Source organism: Caretta caretta, chromosome 1, assembly GCF_965140235.1.
Source record: "Caretta caretta isolate rCarCar2 chromosome 1, rCarCar1.hap1, whole genome shotgun sequence".
Lineage (NCBI taxonomy): Eukaryota > Metazoa > Chordata > Testudines > Cheloniidae > Caretta > Caretta caretta.
In genome coordinates, this window is record NC_134206.1 from 216,871,167 (window position 1) to 216,892,995 (window position 21,829).

Here is a 21,829-nt window from a genome sequence, read left to right on the forward strand (position 1 = left end):
TTGTTGTCCCCTGAAATTATTCGATGCCTGGGTCCAATGAATCCCCCACTTAGGCTGAGGGGAGTTGCCTTTAGATATGGGTAGACTTACACCCACCCATCCCCAGTGCTTCAGTGATCCAGCCCTCAGGCATGCTGCAGCAGCCTATCCCTGAGCAGGGCATGAGTCAGATGATTCCCAGGCTCAAGTATTTCCCTGACCCTGCCAGAGCTGCAAGTTAGTCTGTGCAGTAGCCCTACCTAGCCAGGAACCTCCTGATGCCTCACCATGTCACAGACGGGTCCCTAGGCTTCCAGCCTGCCCTTGATCTGATTCCTGTTCCTGTCCCAGCTTTGCCCGAGCATCCTTCCAGCTCACTCCAGCCTTGTCTGCGCCTTATTCTGACCTTTTGCTCCAGCCTTGTTACTGACCTGCTCCAGCCCTGCTTCTGCCTTCAGACACTGGGAGTGACTCCAGTCTGGCTTCTGCCCTTGAACTGCATCTGCACTCTGACTCCGACACTGATCTGGCTTGTCTATGGACTCCGACATCGGTTCTAACCCACAGCCTGTCCCCAGATCCTGGTTTCAAAAGCACTGCCTTTAGCCCGGTGCCAACCCTACATCCAGCTTCGACCACCACTCCAACCAACAGGCCTCACTGCCTGCAACCAGAGTCTGACAATGGACACTAGAGCCCTGGGGGCATTGCAGGCTGTTAAATGCCTGTACCCACCACAAGCTCTCATTACCAGTTACAGCAATGATCTCACTAGCCTGGAATGGTGTAAAAGAGGAAATATCACATGCCTGTGAGCTCTTGGGGCATAAATGTGGGATGCCCACAATAGGGTCTGAATGGAAACTGGGCACTGGGAGTCAGTGTGTCAGTCCAACAGTGTCCCACCTGGCCAAGCAGGGTGTGGCACCGGCTGCCTCAGCTCAGTGGGGCTGTCAGTCTGTTGCTGCTGCTCAGGAATCTGAAAAACCCTCTCGGATCTCAGGTCTGTCAGGGGGTTGGTAGGGGAACCAAGGCCCACCCACTTTCCTGGGTCCCAGCTCAGGGCTCTCAAGTTAGACCAGCTTGTCCTGGCCTCAGGCCTCAACCACTTGCAGCTGATGTCCTTGAGCCTATGCAACAGGGTCTTCAGCCACATAGAAATGTGTTTTGTGTTTTGACTTTATGAAATGCTTGTAAAGTGATGCATGCACTTATAATCGCTGTATCCTATGCAATAAGAAGTTACTCACCTTGTGCAGTAGCAATGGTTCTTCGAGATGTGTCCCTTTGCATGCTCCACTGTAGGTGTGCTTGCATCTCTGCGCTGCTGATCGGAGAACATCAGTAGCAGTGTCCATTGGGCCCGCACACGTGCTGTCTCTCCTCATGCTGCACCACGAGGCTAGTCAGCGTGCGTGGGCTAACTGTCCTCAGTTCCTTCTCGACCGCAGAGTCATTGACAAGAACTCTGAAATAGAGGGGAGGAGGGTGGGTTGTGGAACACCCATAGGGACTGTGGCAGGGTGCTGCTAGAAAGGCCTTAGTCAGTTCCTGCCTCTCCAGCCCCAATCAAATCGCCCTGACTGGGGCTGGGTAGATAGCCTGATGCTTGCCTGGTAACCTGCCAGCCTCGTTATCAGGAGCTTGCCTGGTAACCTGCCAGCCTCGACCACACCTGCCAGCCTCGTTATCAGGAGCTACAAGGCTGGGGGGAAGTTAGAGCCTCACGGTCGAGACCAGGAGGGGAAGATCAGCCTCAGACTGAGGTGGGAGTCTCCTAGTCTGTTGCTGGCCAGGTCTGTGATGGGCCAAGCTGTTTTAAAAAGTCTGTATATAGTTGGAAAGGGGTGGTGGGGACATGATCACAAATAAAGAGCACGGGTGTTGCACCAGCCTGAAGTGTCCCTGAATTCAGGGCCGTCCTTAGGATTTATGGGGCCCTACGCAGTATTATTAAATTGATGCCTCTATGCCCAACGGCAGCCTGGGCTCACAGCCCATGGTGGGGAGGAACGAGGCAGCAAAGGATACCAAGCCACCCGGCCAGCCTCAAAGCAGCAGAGAGTCACAGTTCCGCACAGAGATGCCTGTACCCTCTCCCTCATGCAGAATGCTGACGCATTCGGCTCTGTGAATATGGTCCCTGCCTAAGGAGACTGCAGTGCGCGCTGGGTGTGCGGGAGCCAACCCGCTCTTTCCTGCTGTCATGGGCAGTGAGTGAAGCTGCCACTTGGGGAGGCTAGCTCCCCAGCCCACCTCTTCTGCCTGTGGCCCCACCAATACTCCACCCCTGCTCTGCTCGAGGCCCTGCCCCCCCATTCCAGCCAGGCCTCACCCTCTCCCCACTGTCTCCCTCCTCTCTTCCCTCTCCCTCCCTGCTCACCTCCTTCCAGCCAAATCCCTGAACCCAAATGATGCAAATGATGTTTGAAAAAAACTTCTGCAATTTCTTTCTAAAGAAAATGGAGCATGTTTGCCACTGCATGCCAGAAGGTGAAGCCTGGACATGCAGAAAGTACCTAATTAAAAGCACTAAATTTGGGAGTAAAAAATGTCAGCCCTGGGTTTTTTGATATACCCTGAAGTTTGTCTAAGATTTATCTGCAAAAACTGTGTAGTAAGGGCAAGTCAGCTGCCCTGATGAATACAACATTAAATATTATGGAATACGTGATGCAGCTCTTCTCTGTTTTACATTTTCTTAATCAGTACTTCTAAGCTGATTTTATCATTTAAATGTACTCCTAAACCTTCATACTCCTAAGCCTTCTTCCAGATTGCTACATATTTAACTCACTGAAACAAAGACATTGTTTTAAATTATTCAGTCAGAGAGGTTTAGTGTGTTCATAACAATGTTCATTGCTTTTAGAAAAAGGGAACACTAATTTATTTGTGTGATCTCCATAACAATAGAAATGAAATGTCACCAACTTTAAAAAATATGTTTCCAAAGATTTTAGGCATAACAAAGGATTTTATATCTTACTAAGGTACTGATTTTGCTAGAGGGTTCTCTTAAAACTAGTTCATCAAATAGTCCGAAGTAAAGAAAGGGAAACTTGGTTGTCCAGCTATCTGGCAGGAAAGGGGTCTTGTCCCTTTAAGGGCTCTCTTCAACAGGGGCATGAAGGGAGAAGGGATGGACAGAAAGGACAGGAAGACTTGGGAAGCAGGATTTTTGTACTATAGTCATTAAAATTAAAGTGTGTATTTTAGATAAGGGTGGTCTTTTGAAGGATTTGTATTAAAAATTCTGTGTCTGAAGATCCAAGCATTTAAGCCTAAAGATGAATACTCAGACTGTGCATCTAAAAATCTATGCAAGGGTTTTTTTTTATATAGATGTGATTTTCTCATCTTCAGCAACACACTAATAAAATATTTTTAAAGCAACTTTTAAACTAAGGTCCTGTAGACTAACATGTTCTGAGTAAATATTACAGTAATGCACAGCTGTTTTTGTCAGTAAATTCAGAAACTGACAGTATATACCTGGGGGTTGGTAAATGCCTGTTAAATGGCTTCATTACCACTTGAATGGCTCTTTAACAGTTTCAATATTGCATTAATAGGTCTGGCAGGCTGGAAGGCTTTTTCACTTTTAAGTACAAGATCCCCTCCTGAGGAAGACTCACCAGGCTGCAGCAGCTAGCTGTGGGGATTCTGCAGGAAGGGTCAGAACAGTGATAGGAAGAGGTGGAAGGGTGGACACTAAGCTCGAAGGGTGCCCCAAATTTTCGGGTGCCCTACTCAGCTGCGTATGGTGCATAAGCCTAAGGACGGCCCTGCCTGAGTCTCTGAGAAGAGGGAGAGAAGGGCTGAACTGGAGGGGCACAGCATGCACCCGTTACACTGGGAGGTTTGTCCGGGATCCAAAGCCACCACCAGGGCATGGCTACCCAAGGATGGAGTGAACCATGCAGTGGCTAGCTAAACAGCAAGAGGAGCTTCAGAAAACCCTGCAGGTCTTCCAGCAGTCCCACCAGGCAGAGCAGCTGGCCTTACTTGTCTGGCAGGCTGAACAACAGAAAACCCTCCAGGACTTCATCAGGGAGCAGGCCAGTGTGCAGCAGCAGCTCCTGCACTGATGGATGAGTCCCCCAGGAGCTGATGTCAGCTGTGCACCAGGGTTGGGACTCTATCAGACGCCTTCCTGTGTACATTTGAGCAGGTGGCAATGGGCGCCAGATGGGACAAGGCGACCTAGGCCCTAAGACTGGACCCGTATCTGGCTGGTGAGGCGCAGGCTGCCTACATGGCCTTAAGTGATGAACAGGCTAAAGATTAAGACATGGTGAAGGTGGCTATCCTAGACCGGATGGGAATGTCCACGGAAAAATACAGACAGACGTTTTGGGCGGCCCAGTGAACAGGGGCATTGTGGCAATGAGATTTTGCCCAGACAGTCATGGACTGGGCCACTCGGTGGTTGAGTCTGGACACCCAGGCGGTGGGAGAAATTATGGACAGGGTGATCCTGGAACAAATTGTGCAGGGCCTCCTGGAAAACATGCGAGTCTGGGTCTGGTGGCACCAGCCGAATACGGTAGAGGCCGCTGTCAAATTCACTGAGGAATACTCAGAGGCAGACATTCCCCGAAAGGAGGGCCAGACAGGCCGTGACCTGGATAGAGGAAGAAACCCTGAGAACCCCCCTCCCCACTGGGAGAAGCATGGAGAAAAGAAAGGAGGAGAACAAGGGAGCCCCAGTCGCTCGGGACACTTGCTCTGCTGGTGATGTGGGCGGCCAGGATACAAATGCAGAGATTGCCCAGAAATGGAGTGTGGGCTAGCCAAGATTTGCAGTTAGGTGAATGGTGGAGGGAGGAAGCAGGGACAAAGACTAGCCACCATCCCCATGCGGGTGGGGAGGAAGCCCCAGAGGGACTTGGCCTTTGCCTGCTCCCTCATTCAGCGAGAGCTTGTGAAGCCCCAGTGGTTTATCCCTGGGGTGAGAATGACGCTCAAGTGCATCCATGGGGATTGGAGGCCCTGCCCTGTGGCCCAGGTGCCCCTGGAGGTTGGTGGCTGGCTTGCCTGGTAACTGGTGGGGGTGGTAGAGGGGTTGCCATACCCCATGTTACTGGGGACAGATTGGGCCCATCCCAAAGGGGAAAGGAGGCCATGGGAGGGGGCCCCCGGCAACAAGGAAGGGGAGACCCTGATAAGGGGAGGGGAGACCCCTTTGCCCGGTGGCCCCAGGGATGCGGAGGACCCAGGTCCCCAGAGGACAAGAGAGAAAGACCCTTGACAACAGAGCTAGAGTGAAGACAGGAGAGAAGTAGAGGGCGAGGGACTGAAGGAGTGTCCCGTTATTGAACCCCAGGGGAAGGGACCCAAGGCCAAGAGGAGGGAGGGCCCCAAGGAATACCTGAAGGTGGAGCCTCCAGGCAGGGAGAACCAGACTGCCCTGTGCTGGGTAACTGCACCTGTGGCCTCAGGCAGCCGGAGTGAGGTACAGAACCACACGACTCCCCTGTCGGCCAAAAAGGGGGAGCAGCAGGGAGGGTGACCGCGAGGCTGCGACTGGTGTGAGGACCTGTGGGTAGCAGTAGACCTGTGGGGAGGACTGCCCCCTGACCCAGTGCACCTTTTGTGCCCTGGGGATGGGCTAACCCTGCTTGGAGGACCCTAGGGACCACCCAGTGGGCGGCAGCGGGACTCCCTGGAGCAGCCTCCCAGGAGGGCTAACCCCCCCGTTAGTTCCTTAAGGAGGGTGGTGTGTGGCAGGGTGCTGCTAGAGAGGCCTTAATCAACTCCTGCCACTCCAGCCCCAATGAGGGAAATTGGATTGGGGCTGGGTAGATAGCCTGATGCTTGCCTGGGAACTGACCACACCTGCCAGCCTCATGACAGAACAAGGAGTTCTGAACAAGGACAGATAGCAGATGACAGAACAAGGAGTAATGGTCTCAAGTTGCAGTGAGGGAGGTTTTGGTTGGATATTAGGAAAAACTTTTTCACTAGGAGGGTGGTGAAACACTGGAATGCGTTACCTAGGGAGGTGGTGGAATCTCCTTCCTTAGAAGTTTTCAAGGTCAGGCTTGACAAAGCCCTGGCTGGGATGATTTAATTGGGGATCGGTCCTGCTTTGAGCAGGGGGTTGGACTAGATGACCTCCCGAGGTCCCTTCCAACCCTGATATTCTATGATTAGCTGGAGCTATAAGGATGGGAGTAAGTGAGAGCAGAAGGGAGGTGGAGACCAGGAGGTTCAGGCTCCGGCTCAGGCACAGAGGGAGGTGGGAGTCTCCTAGTCTGTTGCTGGCCAGGCCTGTAATAGGGCAAGCTATTGTAAAACCCTGTATATAGTTGGAAACTGGTGATGGGGACGTGATCACAAATAAAGAACACGGGTGTTGCACCAGCCTGAAGTGTCCCTGAGTCTCTAAGAAGACGGGGAGAAGGGCTGAACCGGAGGGGCACGGCATGCACCCCGTTAGGTGGACACACGTCTCAAAGAGACATTGTTACTGCACAAGGAGAGTAACTTCGTCTTCTTCTTCGAATAGTCTCCCTATGAGTTTCACTGTAGGTGACTCCCAAGCAGTACCCATGTGGGGGGCTGAAACTTCGGAGTCAGGTCAGTTACAGATGATAGTACTGTCAAGCCGAAAATGGCATCCGAGGCAGAGTCTCCAGTGATCGCATGGAGTTCTGCGAAGGTGTGGACTGACCAATTGTTGCCACTCTACAGATCTCTAAGATAGGGACATTCTTGAAGAAGGTGAGAGATGAGAAGATAAACCTTGTGGAGTGTGTATGAATAGTATCCAGAGGGATCCTATTGCAAACTTGGTAGTGAATAGGGGACTGCAAACAGGGGAGTTTGAGAGGGAGTTAGTGGGAGGGAGATGTAATGTCATCGTTATGGTTAGGAAGGGCCGTATAACCAGTTCCAATGCTGCTCCTATCTCCTCCACCTGCGCCTGTATCCAGACAGACAACCAAACCATGGGAGTTTCTACCCAGATCCTGGGGTGGATTTGCAGAGACGGGGGCTTGCATTTCCCACTCACAGAAAGCCAGGCTGGAGAGACCATCCAGTGTGAAAGGTGCCTGCTGGTGGAATCTCTCAGGAAGCAGGTGGGAGAGCTACAAGAGGAGACAACTAGGCTGAGGAGCATCCGAGCCCACGAGGCTTTCCTTGAGAGTATTCACATGGAGACATCCAAGGCTAAGAATCATAGAATCATAGAATCATAGAATATCAGGGTTGGAAGGGACCCCAGAAGGTCATCTAGTCCAACCCCCTGCTTGAAGCAGGACCAATTCCCAGTTAAATCATCCCAGCCAGGGCTTTGTCAAGCCTGACCTTAAAAACCTCTAAGGAAGGAGATTCTACCACCTCCCTAGGTAACGCATTCCAGTGTTTCACCACCCTCCTAGTGAAAAAGTTTTTCCTAATATCCAATCTAAACCTCCCCCACTGAAACTTGAGACCATTACTCCTCGTTCTGTCATCTGCTACCATTGAGAACAGTTTAGAGCCATCCTCTTTGGAACCCCCTTTCAGGTAGTTGAAAGCAGCTATCAAATCCCCCCTCATTCTTCTCTTCTGCAGGCTAAACAATCCCAGCTCCCTCAGCCTCTCCTCATAAGACATGTGTTCCAGACCCCTAATCATTTTTGTTGCCCTTCGCTGGACTCTCTCCAATTTATCCACATCCTTCTTGTAGTGTGGGGCCCAAAACTGGACACAGTACTCCAGATGAGGCCTCACCAATGTCGAATAGAGGGGAACGATCACGTCCCTCGATCTGCTCGCTATGCCCCTACTTATACATCCCAAAATGCCATTGGCCTTCTTGGCAACAAGGGCACACTGCTGACTCATATCCAGCTTCTCGTCCACTGTCACCCCTAGGTCCTTTTCCGCAGAACTGCTGCCTAGCCATTCGGTCCCTAGTCTGTAGCGGTGCATGGGATTCTTCCATCCTAAGTGCAGGACCCTGCACTTATCCTTATTGAACCTCATCAGATTTCTTTTGGCCCAATCCTCCAATTTGTCTAGGTCCTTCTGTATCCTATCCCTCCCCTCCAGCGTATCTACCACTCCTCCCAGTTTAGTATCATCCGCAAATTTGCTGAGAGTGCAATCCACACCATCCTCCAGATCATTTATGAAGATATTGAACAAAACCGGCCCCAGGACCGACCCTTGGGGCACTCCACTTGATACCGGCTGCCAACTAGACATGGAGCCATTGATAACTACCCGTTGAGCCCGACAATCTAGCCAGCTTTCTACCCACCTTATAGTGCATTCATCCAGCCCATACTTCCTTAACTTGCTGACAAGAATACTGTGGGAGACCGTGTCAAAAGCTTTGCTAAAGTCAAGAAACAATACATCCACTGCTTCCCCTTCATCCACAGAACCAGTAATCTCATCATAAAAGGCGATTAGATTAGTCAGGCATGACCTTCCCTTGGTGAATCCATGCTGGCTGTTCCTGATCACTTTCCTCTCATGCAAGTGCTTCAGGATTGATTCTTTGAGGACCTGCTCCATGATTTTTCCAGGGACTGAGGTGAGGCTGACTGGCCTGTAGTTCCCAGGATCCTCCTTCTTCCCTTTTTTAAAGATGGGCACTACATTAGCCTTTTTCCAGTCATCCGGGACTTCCCCGGTTCGCCACGAGTTTTCAAAGATAATGGCCAATGGCTCTGCAATCACAGCCGCCAATTCCTTCAGCACTCTCGGATGCAACTCGTCCGGCCCCAAAGAAGCTATCCAGCTACAGAGGACTGCTGTCACACCACCGGGGGACAAGGATATGACTCAGTCACAGGGAGGACACTGGCTGCTGATTACTTCTGCCAGCAGGCAGTGCTCCACCCCTACTCCCAATCCACCTACCATGCTGATGGAAAACCAATAAGCTGCCCTGGCAATGAGCGATGAGGAATCACCCCCAAAGGTGGAGGAGCAGAAGCCATGCACCCCCAAGGCTGGGAGGATCACAGCCACCACTCCCAGGAGGAAATGTAGGGTAGTGGTGGTTGGTGATTCTCTTCTGAGGGGGACAGCAGCACCCATCTGTCGCCCTGACATGGCATCCCAGGAGGTATGCCGCCTGCCAGGGGCCCATATCCAAGTTGCTATGGAGGGATTGTTGAGGATCATCCGGCCCTCTGACTACGACCCCATGCTACTCATCCATGTGGGCACTAATGATATGACTCTCAGCATATCAGAAGTGACTACAGGCCTCTGGGAGTAAGGGTGAAGGAGTTGGGAGTGCAGGTGGTGTTCTCTTCGACATTTCTGGTCAAGGGGAGAGCCCCAGGCATAGACAGATGCATCCTGGAAGTGAATGCCTGGCTGCGAGGATGGTGTCACCAGGAGGGCTTCGGCTTCCTTGACAACAGGACGCTGTTCCAGGAAGAAGGACTGCTAAGCAGAAATGGGGTCCACCTATCGAGGGAGGGGAAGAGCATATTTGAATACAGACAGGCTAACCTAGTGAGGAGGGCTTTAAATTAGGTTCAAAGAGGGGAAATGACCAAAGCTCACAGATAAGTCAAAAACAAGGACACCTGGGGGAACAGTCAGAATTTAGGGGGAACATGGGCTGTTATAGCAGGGATAAGGGAGAGACAAGACAGAACTGGGGGGCGGGGGATCAAATCATTATCTCAGATGTCTGCATAGTAATGCGAGCATTATGGGGAAAAAGCAGGAAGAACTCGAATTGCTAGTAAATTAACACAACTATGACACGCATGGCTGGAATATTGGTGTGGAAGGGTACAGCTGGCTCAGGAAGGACAGACAGGGGAAAAAGGCAGGAGCTGCTGCTTTATACATTAAAAATGGAAGAAGAGGTTGATGAAGCTTTTTTTAAACAATGAACAAAATCATCCAAAGCGCAGGACTTGGTAGTGCTGGGGAGACTTCAACACCTCAGACATGTTGGGAAAAAAACCCAGCAGAGCACAGATTATCCAACAAGTTCTTGCAATGTATTGGAGACAATTCTTTATTTCAGAAGGTGGAGAAAACTACTAGGGGAGGGGCTGTTCTAGATTTGCTTTTGACAAATAGGGAGGACCTGGCTGAGAATTTGAATGTGGAAGGCAGCTTGGGTGAAAGTGAACATGAAATGGTAGAGTTCATGATTCTTAGGAATGGTAGAAGAGAGAACAGCAAAATAAGACAATGGATTTCAGGAGTCCAGACTTTAGCAAACTCAGGGAGTTGGTAGGGAAGATCCCATGGGAAGCAAGTCTAAGGGGAAAACAATTGAAGACAGTTGGCAGTATTTCAAAGAGACATTAGTAAGGGCCCAAGAGCAAACTATCCCACTGCATAGGAAGAATAGGAAGTATGGCAAAAGACCACCGCAGCTTAACCAGCTGATCTTGAATGATCTAAAAATCAAAAAAGAGTCCTACAAAAAGTAGAAATTAGGTCAAATTACAAAGGATGAATGTAACCAAATAACACAAGTATGTAGGGACAAAATTAGAAAGGCCAAGGCTCAAAAATGAGATCAAACCTGCTAGAGACATAAAGGGTAACAAGAAAACATACTACAAATACATTAGAAGCAAGAAGATGACCAAGGACAGGGTAGGCCCGTTACTCAATGAGGGGGAAAAAACAATCACAGAAAAAGTGGCAATGGCAGAAGTGCTTAATGACTTCGTTGTTTCGGTTTTCATCAAGGTTGGTGGTGATTGGACATCTAACATAGTGAATGGCAGTGAAAATGAGGTAGGATCAGAGGCTAAAATAGGGAAAGAACAAGTTAAAAATTACGTAGACACGTGAGATGTCTTTCAAGTAACCAGGGCCTGATGACATGCGTCCTATACTTCTCAAGGGGCTGACTGAAGAGATATCTGAGCCATTCGCGATTATCTTCCAAAACACATGGAAGATGGGAGAGATTCCAGAAGACTGGGAAAGGGCAAATAAAGTGCCAATCTATAAAAAGGAAAAAAGGATAACTTGTGGAATTACAGATCAGTCACCTTAACTTCTGTACCCGGAAAGATAATAGAGCAAATAATTAAGTAATCAGTTTGAAAATGTCTAGAAGACAGTAAGTTGATAAGTAACAGTCAGCATGCATTTGTCAAGAATAAATCTTATTAAACCAACCTGATTGCTTTCTTTGACAGGGTAGCAAGCCTTGTGAATAGGGGGGAAATGGTAGATGTGGTATATCTTGACTTTAGTCTTGACTAAGAGGTTTAAAATATCCTTGAGGAACCGTATGGTGATTGGGTGTGACAGCACTGAGAACATAAGAACGGCCATACTGGGTCAGACCAAAGGTCCATCTAGGCCAGTATCCTATCTTACAAAACATGGCCAATGCCAGGGGCTCCAGAGCAAATGAACAGAACACGTAATCATCAAGTGATCCATCCCCCGTCCCTATTCACAGCTTCTGGCAAACAGAGGATTGGGATACCATTCCTGCCCATCCTGGATAATAGCCATTAATGGACCTATCCTCCATGAATTTATCTAATTCTTTTTTGAACTCTGTTGTAGTCTTGGCCTTCACAACATCCTCTGGCAAAGAGTTCCACAGGTTGACTGTGTGTTGTGTGAAGAAATATTTCCTTTTGTTTGCTTTAAACGTACTGCTAGTTAATTTCATTTGGTGATGCCTCGTTCTTGTGTTATAAGTAGGATTAAATAACACTTTCTGATTTACTTTCTCCACACAAGTCTTGATTTTATAAACTTCTATCACATCCTCCCTTAGTCATCTCTTTTCCAAGATGAAAAGTCCCAATCTTAGTCATCTCTCATCATATGGAAGTTGTTCCATAACCCTAATCATTTTTGTTGCCCTTTTCTGAACCTTTTCCAATTCCAATATATCTTTTTTGAGATGGGGCGAACACATCTGCATGCACTATTCAAGATGCAGGCATATCATGGATTTCTAGAGAGGCAAGATGATATTTCTGTCATATTATCTATCCCTTTCTTATTGAATCCCAACATTCTGTTCACTTTTTTGACTACTGTTGCATGTTGAGTGGGTATTTTTCAGAGAACTATCCACAATGACTCCAAGATCTCTTTCTTGAGTGGTACAGCCAATTTAGACCCCATCATTTTATTTGTATAGTTGGGATTATGTTTTCCAATGTGCATTACTTTGCATTTATCAACACTGAATTTCATCTGCATTTTGTTTTTAAGTCACCCAGTTTTGTGAGATCCCTCTGTAGCTCTTTGCAGTCTGCTTTGGACTTAACAATCTTAAGTAGTTTTGTATCATCTGCAAATTTTGCCACCTCACTGTTTACCCCTTTTCCAGATCATTTCTGAATATTTTGCATAGGACTGGTCCCAGTACTGACCCATGGAGGACAGCACTATTTACCTCCCTTCATTCTGAAAACTGGCCATCTATTCCTACCCTTTGTTTCCTATCTTTTAACCAGTTGACAATCCATGAAAGGACCTTCCCTCTTATCCCATGACAGCTTACTTAGCTTACAAGCCTTTGGTGAGGGACCTTGTCAACCTTTTTCTGAAAATATAAGTACACTATATCCACTGGTTTCAGAATAGCAGCCGTGTTAGTCTGTATTCGCAAAAAGAAAAGGAGTACTTGTGGCACCTTAGAGACTAACAAATTTATATGAGCATAAGCTTTTGTGAGCTACAGCTCACTTCATCGGATGCATTCAGTGGAAAATTCCCCCTTGTCCACATGCTTGTTAACCCCCTCAAAGAATTCTAGTAGATTGGTGAGGCACAATTTCCCTTTACAAAAAACATGCTGACTCTTCCCCAATGAATTATGTTCATCTATATGTGTTACAATTCTGTTCTTTACTATAGTTTCAACCAGTTTGTGTGGTACTGAAATCAGGCTTACCGGACTGTAATTGCCGGGATCACCTCTGTTGCCCTTTTTAAAAATGGGCATCATATTAGCTATCCTCCAGTCATTTGGTGCAGAAGCATATTTAAATGAGGTTAGAAACCACAGTTAGTGGTTCTGCAATTTTACATTTGAGTACCCCTCTACTAGATGGTGAAAGTCTGTTACAGTTTCTCGGTGGACAAGACGTTGAATGAGTGGGAGGGGGAATGGTGGGCACATTGTCCTCTGTGAGAGGTAAGGATACTAAGTCTTTTCCCCTAGTTTTTTTCCCCCTTTTTGTTATGTTGAAATTCAAATTTTTGATAAAAACAACAAAATTGAAAACTTTAACGTTTCTCCTCGCCCTGTCTGCCTTGACCTTCAGGGATCTCTGTGGAAGGAAGGAATGGAGTCATTTTAGGGCAGTACCCTGCACCCCAGCCATGACATGCAGGCAAAGCCACAAAACCAGTCAAGAATGTCAGAAGTTGATGGCAGATCTACGAAAGCCAGCACAGCTAGGAAATCATCAACTCATGAAATCAGAGCAGTTTCCATCCCATGCCCAGGATTTCTCCTGACTAAAATAACTCAGGTACAGCAGGAGACCTCAGGTGACATCAGCGTAGCTTCTCCACAATTTGCTCAATGAAATTACCCAGAACATGGAGAGTAAAGGCAGGGGAATGAGAGCTTCACGTCATGGCTTCTTGGGCATGGGCCTAACAACGGATCATTTGAGTGAGGATGGCTCTGTGCTCTTCCATAGCAAGGCATTAATGGTCTCAGCCAGTAGTGAGTCACAGCAACATCGCATTTAAGGCAGCCAGTGTTGCAAGGCAGATGTTGTCTGAACCCCTGACTGGCCTGGGTTATCCCAAAGCATCATCTGTGGCTACATTATTAATCACTCTGTGCCTCAGCTCCCCACCTGTACACTGGGGACAATGATACTTATGGAACTCACAGGGATGATGTGAGGTAAATTGATGAATGTCTGGGAGAGGCTGAAATATTACAATGACGGGGCCGTACGAGTACCTAGATCGTTCAGTTCAGAAGCGAATTTACCCTGGCTCCAGTGGCGCCAGGGCGCTGGGCCCATGCTCCGAAGGGGCCCCGGCCAGTCCGCCCCCTGCTCTCTCCTGCATGGCAGGCTCTGCCAGCAACCAAGCTCCCCACTCCCCGGCCTCTTCCCCCAGCTTGCTACTTCCGTCCCTCTCCCTGCCGCTGATCAGCTCTTTGCCAGAGCCAGGGAGGGGGAGGAAGCGGAGAAGAGGCAGGGGCGGGGCCTTGGGGAAGGGGGTGGAATTGGGGCATACCCCCTCCAGCCCCCTGCCATGAGCTGCTCAGCACAGGGGGCTGGGAGCTCCCCCATGACCCCAGCCCACACCCCAGCCCCCTGCCCTGACTCCTGCACCCCCCCACATATACCCTGCCCTGACTCATGCATCCCTTCATACACCCCAGCCCCCTGCCCTGACTCCTCCCCCCCCCCACACCCCCAGACCCCTGCCCTGACTCCTGCACCCCCCTCACACACCACCCAGTCCCCAATCCTGACTCCTGCACCCCACACACATCCCCACCCACATCCTGAGCACCAAACGGGAGCTCCTGCACCCTCCCCCCACATACCCACCTGCACCCCTCCCACCAAATGGGAATTGCCCCAGGTAAGTGCTCCACACCCCAACCTCATGCACCAACCCTGAGCCCCCTCCCTCATTCTAGCTCCTGTTCAGACCCTGCACCCCAACCTCCAGCCTTCTCCTTCACACCCAGCCCTCTGCTCAGTGCACCCCCACCCTCAGCTCGGTGCAGAGCGAGACGAAGAGAATGGGCTAGAACCAGGGCCAAAGATCACTCTCTGTGGGCAGCAAAAATGTTTTAAATAAATAAATAAATAAATAATATATAGAAATGAGAAATAACAGACCTCAACCCTATTGTCCCTCTGCAAATTTGTGTATACAGAGTCAATCCCTAACCTCTCTCTAAAAGTGCAAAGTTTCCAAAAGTTCAATGAATAGAAGATTGTTGGGGGCGGAGTAGATCTGGACAAGGAAAAGAAGTCTGGAGATAAAGGTGAGAGACATATGCTTTTTTGTTAAACTATTATGTTTGCTGTTGAAGAAAAATATCCAGAATACTTACTTAACGTTGTTGTTTTAGTTAAATAAAACTATTTAAATATCTGTCTGGTGATGTTCTCCTCCTAATACAGCCTGGCAAGGAAATCCTCCAAATATTAATGATAGTTCACCTCCCAATAACTTCATAAATATCTGCTTCAGTTACCTTTGGGAAATGAAATAACCAAACACTCATTTACTTTCTGATATAGCTGTAAAACTAATCTGAAAAGTTTTCAAAATAAATCACGGTTTAAAAATGTATCGTGTGTACCTTCTAAAAATGAAACCTACACCTATCTCTGAGTTGTGAAGAATATGTATTAAGGTTATAACAAACAAGAAGAATGCACTTTTATGTGGAAAACCATGATTAAATTGAGTCTTCCTGACTCGTGATTTAAATCAAATCCACCCTCCCCGCTGTGCTCTTGCCCCTGGCCTCTTCATTCCCCGGGGGGCCCACAAATATGTTTGGTATCGGGCCCACAAAAAGTTAATCCGGTCCTGGGTCAGTTGCTAGATATTGTAGAACTCAGCCAGGATGCTTATTTACCTCTGTATGCTTTTGCGTCCAGGACATCCCCTTTCTATTACCCTCAGGGAGTGGACATGATCATACTGTAACCAAAACCCAGTAGGGCTGTTTTAAACTCCTGCAGACTTCTGCCATTTGGTTGCTCTTTCATGAGTGACACTGCTACAGTAGTCTGACTATTTTGGTGGAGGGGTGTTGTAGGGTTCCCTGGATTGTTGCAAGTGGGTGGATCTGGCTATGTTATCTCACATCAGGGATTCATATTTGACTTTCACAGCTTAGAAGGGACCATTATGATCAGCTCATCAGACCTCCTGAATAACACACAATTCACACAGGAATTCCTACATCAAGCCCACAGTTTTGGTTGACCTAAAGCGTATCTTTTAGGAAGAGAACCAGGACAGATAGTTGCATTTTTTCTTATTGGAATATTTTTCCATCAGAAAATGGTGATTCCTCAAAATCAGAACATTCTGTAGGAAGTATAGATTTCCTGAACATTTCTGAGAGGAAATTATTAAAATGTTTCATTTTGACTTTATCTTTTTGACTTTTAAATTGTACCATAGCATCCACACATCACATCCACAGTCACATCCACACGCCCAACACAATCCTTTACCACACATTATTCACACCCCACCCAACACATAAACAACATACAACTCCAACGCATCACTCCCCGACATAATATACACACCATCACATGCAACACCCAACCACCACACACTCTGTACAAATCACATAACACACCACCACCACGTGGATACCATCACACACTGCCACGATGTGCCACACCCACAATGCACCATGCAACATAAGAGTCAAAATGGTACAAAGATACCTTCTTTAAACAAAGGTGAGCAAATCTAACCTTATCTAAACAAAGCATTTCAACCTTCGCTTAAAATATCATGTTTCATGGAAGGTCTCAGTCTTTATCTTCAAGCCACTAAGGCTGAGATCTGTAGAGGTATTTAAGCTCCATTGAAATCAATGGACATTAGGGGGTTTAAATGCCTCTGAGGATCTGAGTCTTCAGCATTTGGGCCTTTGACAAATGAAAGATTCCTTCCCATTCCAGGACTGCATTGATCAGCATTGTCCCTCAGGCACAGTGGAGCTGACTCCTGCCAGAGGAAGCTCATTTGTTCAGGAGACACTTTTTTTGGTGGTTGATCCGAGACTCTGGACCTAACAGGATCACAAAATCACCTGAACCCTTTTTCTGTTCCACTTGGAATTGAGCTTCTGAAATCCGCCTTCAGTAGCATAAGCTCATAGCATGTCATAAAATAAACCTCCACAAGAATCCATATGCGCTTTTTCCCTAGAGGGAAGGATGGAGAACGACCCACATGGGATGAAAGAAAATCATGTCACTTCATGCATCTCTATACGATGTTCTGATGCCACAGTGAAGGGCATAGTATCAGAATTTGTAGGGCAGAGAAGAGATTAGGGGCCTCTTGTCACTGTCTAATCGTGTGTGTGTGTGCTCATTAAGATACCTGTAAATAACCTCCCATTTATCCTCCTGGATTTCAGAGGAAAGTCTGGAGTCTGGATTGGGGTTTAGGGCGCTCTCTGGAGTTAGGAATATTTTGTTGCTGGGTTCTGGAGTCCCAAACTGGCAGGGAAAACAGGCTCAGAGGTAGTCTCAGCATATCAGGTGACAGTACCAAGCGGGTCTCTGTGACCGAACCCGTCACATCAGTCTCCATCTCTCTCCCTGCTGGTCCACATGGAGCCACCCAACACACCTCATGAGAGAAACATCAGCCCAGGGACAGATCTTCAAAAAGGGTTTAATAAGAAAAAGCAAAAATTCACAATGAAGAAGTGTTAGGGACAAAAAAGCAGGGAAGTTCCAGACTGTCTGATCAATGGGAAATTAGAGGGGAAATCACAGCCCCTGTCTCAGTCAGACTTATTTCTTGCATCTAAACAAAACTGAAATCAAAAAGCTAATTGAAGCAGTTCCCAGGTAGGGATTGTCTCCAATACCCCGATGGGTCAATGAGCATTTGGGACAGGAAGAGTCTAACCATACAGCATTTACATCCTCACAGGATATTTGATCTCAACCCAGCCATTCTTATATTGATGTCCCAGAGACGCCATCATCTACGTTGTCATAACCTGGGTCATGAGAAGATGGGGACAGGGCTTCCCTGTCAGCACCAGAGGCCCCTTCACTTCTTAGCGAGTGCAGACTCCAGCCTGAAAATAGCAAGCAAGTCACATTACAGTCAACGTATTCCTTCTCCACCCACGTGCACTCACATAATGGATGGGCAACATACAGCATGGGCTGTGAATCAGCCCCCACCCACAGTTCCTCTTAGTGGGCCTCTGACATGTTTAAACCATTCTCTCTCTCTCTGTTCTTCAAAGAAAACATGTGGGAGCGGATTCTCTCTCTTCTGAGACCTCCCTGGTGCAGGAGAAGTGTGGGGATGGCAGTGAGCTGGTGACGACTCCTTGATAGGCCACCAACTCCTGACAGCTGATATAGTCCCTAAGGGACCACATGCCAGCAGACACCTGGTAGCTGGAGCAGGATGGGGACCCGAGCCCATGGGACTTGCCTGGACATCACAGATCTCACCCACCCACACAATGCTCATTCACATGTTATTCCCATCAAGACCAAAGAAATGCACATTTCATCCCAACCCAGTTTCCTTTGAGGTGCAAAGTGGGAGCGAAGTCCTGGGTCCCAGCTCTGATCCTGTGCTAATGGGGACATTTACAGATTGAAGAGAGGAATTTCAAAGCCAGGCCGGTAACTAACCCCACCCCAGGGACCTGCTCTTCCCATTACCATCCAGGGCACTGACACCTGGTTTGGGAAAAGGCACTTTCTCCCTGATCCTGCCAATGGACCTATGTAACTGATGATTTGGACAGTCCCACTGAAGTCAGAGAGAGTATTCATGTGAGTAGACTGACAGATGGGATCTAGTATTTGTAGGATCAGGGACCTTATCTAGGAAATCTTCTCTCTGTCTTGATTTCAATCAATTTAACTCTGTTTAGCAGAGGTCAGGGAGGGGACACAGCTGAGAGTTCACCAATAATTGTATTTCAGTGCAGTGACAGTGACCTCTAGTGGCCAGTAAAGGCTCTTCCAGTTGAGTTGTGTACACTCCACTCACCTGTCCGTGAATCCCTGTTCCTGACACTTTCCCCATGGGCCCCCGTGACTTCCTGGGCACTCGGTCCAGAACCAGGGTCGTCTTCAGGGTCAGAAATTTCTCTGGCATCATCATAACCGTCCCCTGGGTCATCTCCCGGCAGGGCAGGGACCTCTGAAATAATGATGGAAATTAATGGTAATGAGAAGAGGCTTTCCACTGAATAGAGAAATAATGCCAGGTGTGGCAAAGGAGGGACTTATGTGTATTATTTCTTATGAATGCCACATACACCTCAGTTTAGCTGTTTGATATTATCCTGCCAGACTGCACAGGGAAAAACAAAGGAGGCCATTGGAGGGGAAGCAAACAGGAAACATAAAAATAACAAAGACGTGGCTCCTTAAGGCAACAATGAGGGGAGCTGTTAATTGTGGAATGCCCTTGCCATAAATATAAAGGGAAGGCTAATCACCTTTCTGTATTCAGTGCTGTAAAATCCCTCCTGGACAGAGGCAAAGTCCTTTTACCTGTAAAGGGTTAAGAAGCTCAGGTAACCTGCCTGGCACCTGACCCAAAATGACCAATGAGGGGACAAGATACTTTCAAAGCTGGACGGGGGGGAAAGGCTTTTGTCTGTCCGTGTGATACCTTTGCCGGGAACGGATCAAGGATGCAAGCTCTCCAACTCCTGTAAAGTTAGTAAGTAATCTAGCTAAAAAATGTGTTGGGTTTTCTTTGTTTTTGGCTTGTAAAATTCGCTGCGCTGGAGGAAATGTGTATTCCTGTTTTTGTGTCTTTTTGTAACTTAAGGTTTTGCCAAAAGGGATTCTCTATGTTTTCAATCTGACTGCCTGTAAGATTATCTTCCACTCTGATCTTACAGAGTTGTTCTCTTATCCTTTTTTGTTCTTCTAATAAAGTTCTGGGGGTTTTTTAAGAATCTGATTCGGGTTTGGGGGTCTTAAAAATCCAAGGCTGGTTTGTGCTCATCTTGTTTATTCTCAAGCCTCCCCAGGAAAGGGGGTGTAAGGGCTTGGAGGGATATTTTGGGAAATAGGAACTCCAAGTGGTCCTTTCCCTGGTCTTTGTCTAAATCACTTGGTGGTGGCAGCATACTGTTCAAGGACAAGATGAAATAGGTCCCTTGGGAAAGTTTTGAACCTAAGCTGGTAAAAATAAGCTTTGGGGGTCTTTTATGCGGGTCGCCACATCTGTACCCTAGAGTTCAGAGTGGGGAGGGAACCCTGACAGCCCTTCCCTGGCTCCAGCCAGGCTACTTTGGGTTAATTCTTCCCAGCCCTGAGCTCAGGATCAAAGGGCAGACTAGGGAATGAAGGGGGTGGAGTAGCAGTAGCCAAGGGGTAATGTGGCTTCCAGGAGGCAGATTCATCATTGCTCACCTCGGCTGTCTGGAGTCTGGAGGACGTTCCTCAAGGCAGGCTCCTCCACATTATCGTAATCCAACTGAGACCCCCCTGGGGAAGCTCCCCCTGGAACAGCAAACACCACGGTCAGCTTCCCCTGAACACACCCATTTCCCCAGCAGGTTTTAGTTCCCCATTAAAGGCCTGTTGTTTTCGAGTTTGGGCTTTTCATCATAGAGTCTGCAGGGGAAGTCACAGGGTGACCCAGGGGAAAAGGGAGAGTCATGGACATTCTCTTAAACAATAATTGCGCCACCTTTATTTCCTCAAAAATAACTAAGGCCCAGCCCTGCCCCACAGCATCCAATACCAACTTTGTCATGCCCTTCAATGAGATCAGGATCTATGCTGGTATTGAGCTAACCCTGGACCTGTTTCATAGATTCATAGATTCATGGATATTAAGGTCAGAAGGGACCATTATGATCATCTAGTCTGACCTCCTGCACAACGCAGGCCACAGAATCTCACCTACCCACTCCTGCGATAAACCTCTCACCTATGTCTGAGCTACTGAAGTCCTCAAATCGTGGTTTAAAGACTTCAAGGAGTACAGAATCCTCCAGCAAGTGACCCGTGCCCCATGCTGCAGAGGAAGGCGAAAAACCTCCAGGGCCTCTTCCAATCTGCCCTGGAGGAAAATTCCTTCCCGACCCCAGATATGGAGATCAGCTGAACCCTGAGCATATGGGCAAGATTCACCAGTCAGATACCCAGGAAAGAATTCTCTGTAGTAACTCAGATCCCACCCCATCTAACATCCCATCACAGGCTGTTGGGAGATAGTAGCTGCCACACCAGAGCTGACCATTGTGAATTCAACTGAACTCTATAAAGACATGGTTTAAAGTCCTTACATTATATGGGCTGGATCGTGAATTCGGCTATATGTTCCTGTCGAGGAGGCAAGGGGCTAAGGTCATGGGGCATAGATCAGGGGTTGTACAGTGACATGTGTCAGCTGTGGAAGTCAGATTCTTTCAGACAGTGTGAATATTTCTCTGCCAGGTTCCCTGCAGCTCCTCCCCTGGGAGAGAGCACAGTCAACCACACACAGAAAGGGTCAGGATTTGTTCACATTTCCATCAAGAGCTGGACAGAAATCTGTTGTGTGTCTCTGTGTCCACCCCCATCCTTGTTACCTTGCTCTGATCCAGGATCATTTTCCCCCTCGCTGTCCCCGGTGTAATACTGCAGCTTTGTCACTGAGTCATCTGAATAGGAAACTGGAGAAAGGATAAACGGGATGTTATCACAGTGAGAGCAGTGAAACTGGCTGATGGGCAATGCATCCGGGTCCTGGAGCAAGATTTATGGTCTCACTATATTGCTTCTTCAAGAGAAGATGCTGAATTCACAGCGACTGAGTGGTGAGAGGCTGACACAGACTTTCTAAGCTAAATATCAGTTTTTTTGTAGTAAATGAGGCTTTGGGTGGATAATTCAGACTGGGAAGATGCTGGGAAGAGCCATATTGACCTCATGAGATGAGGCAGGAACTGAGTGAGCCTTTTACCATGGCATCATCTCCTGTGGGTTTCATTCAAATCCTTCTCATGAACTGGGGAGCCTGTTTTGAGTCACACTCAGGGTGTAAGAATCTCTTTAGAGAGGAATGTATATCTTCTTCTCCTGAATGTTGCTGCTTCATGGCCTGATCCAGCAGAAAATTATGGCTGAGGCTGCTGGTCCAGATCTCCTCAGCCACGGACATGACTCCCATTTTGTTCTGGAAGATACTCCCCCTCTCCCGCCTT

The 21,829-nt window shown here is 48.0% G+C and overlaps 1 protein-coding gene across 1 annotated transcript in view; it reads right to left on the reverse strand.

The window, feature by feature from the left end:
- Nucleotides 1-17,295: 17,295 nt before the first annotated feature.
- Nucleotides 17,296-21,829, reverse strand: part of LOC142069400 (antigen WC1.1-like) — a 68,806-nt gene continuing 64,272 nt past the window's right edge. Inside the window, exons 14-17 of the mRNA XM_075120310.1 lie at nt 21,215-21,298; nt 20,049-20,138; nt 18,667-18,819; nt 17,296-17,728 (exon numbers count right to left, since the gene is read on the reverse strand). Of these exons, the coding sequence (XP_074976411.1) occupies nt 17,604-17,728; nt 18,667-18,819; nt 20,049-20,138; nt 21,215-21,298 (452 nt within the window). The 3' untranslated portion in view covers nt 17,296-17,603. The remainder of the gene's footprint in view (nt 17,729-18,666; nt 18,820-20,048; nt 20,139-21,214; nt 21,299-21,829) is intronic.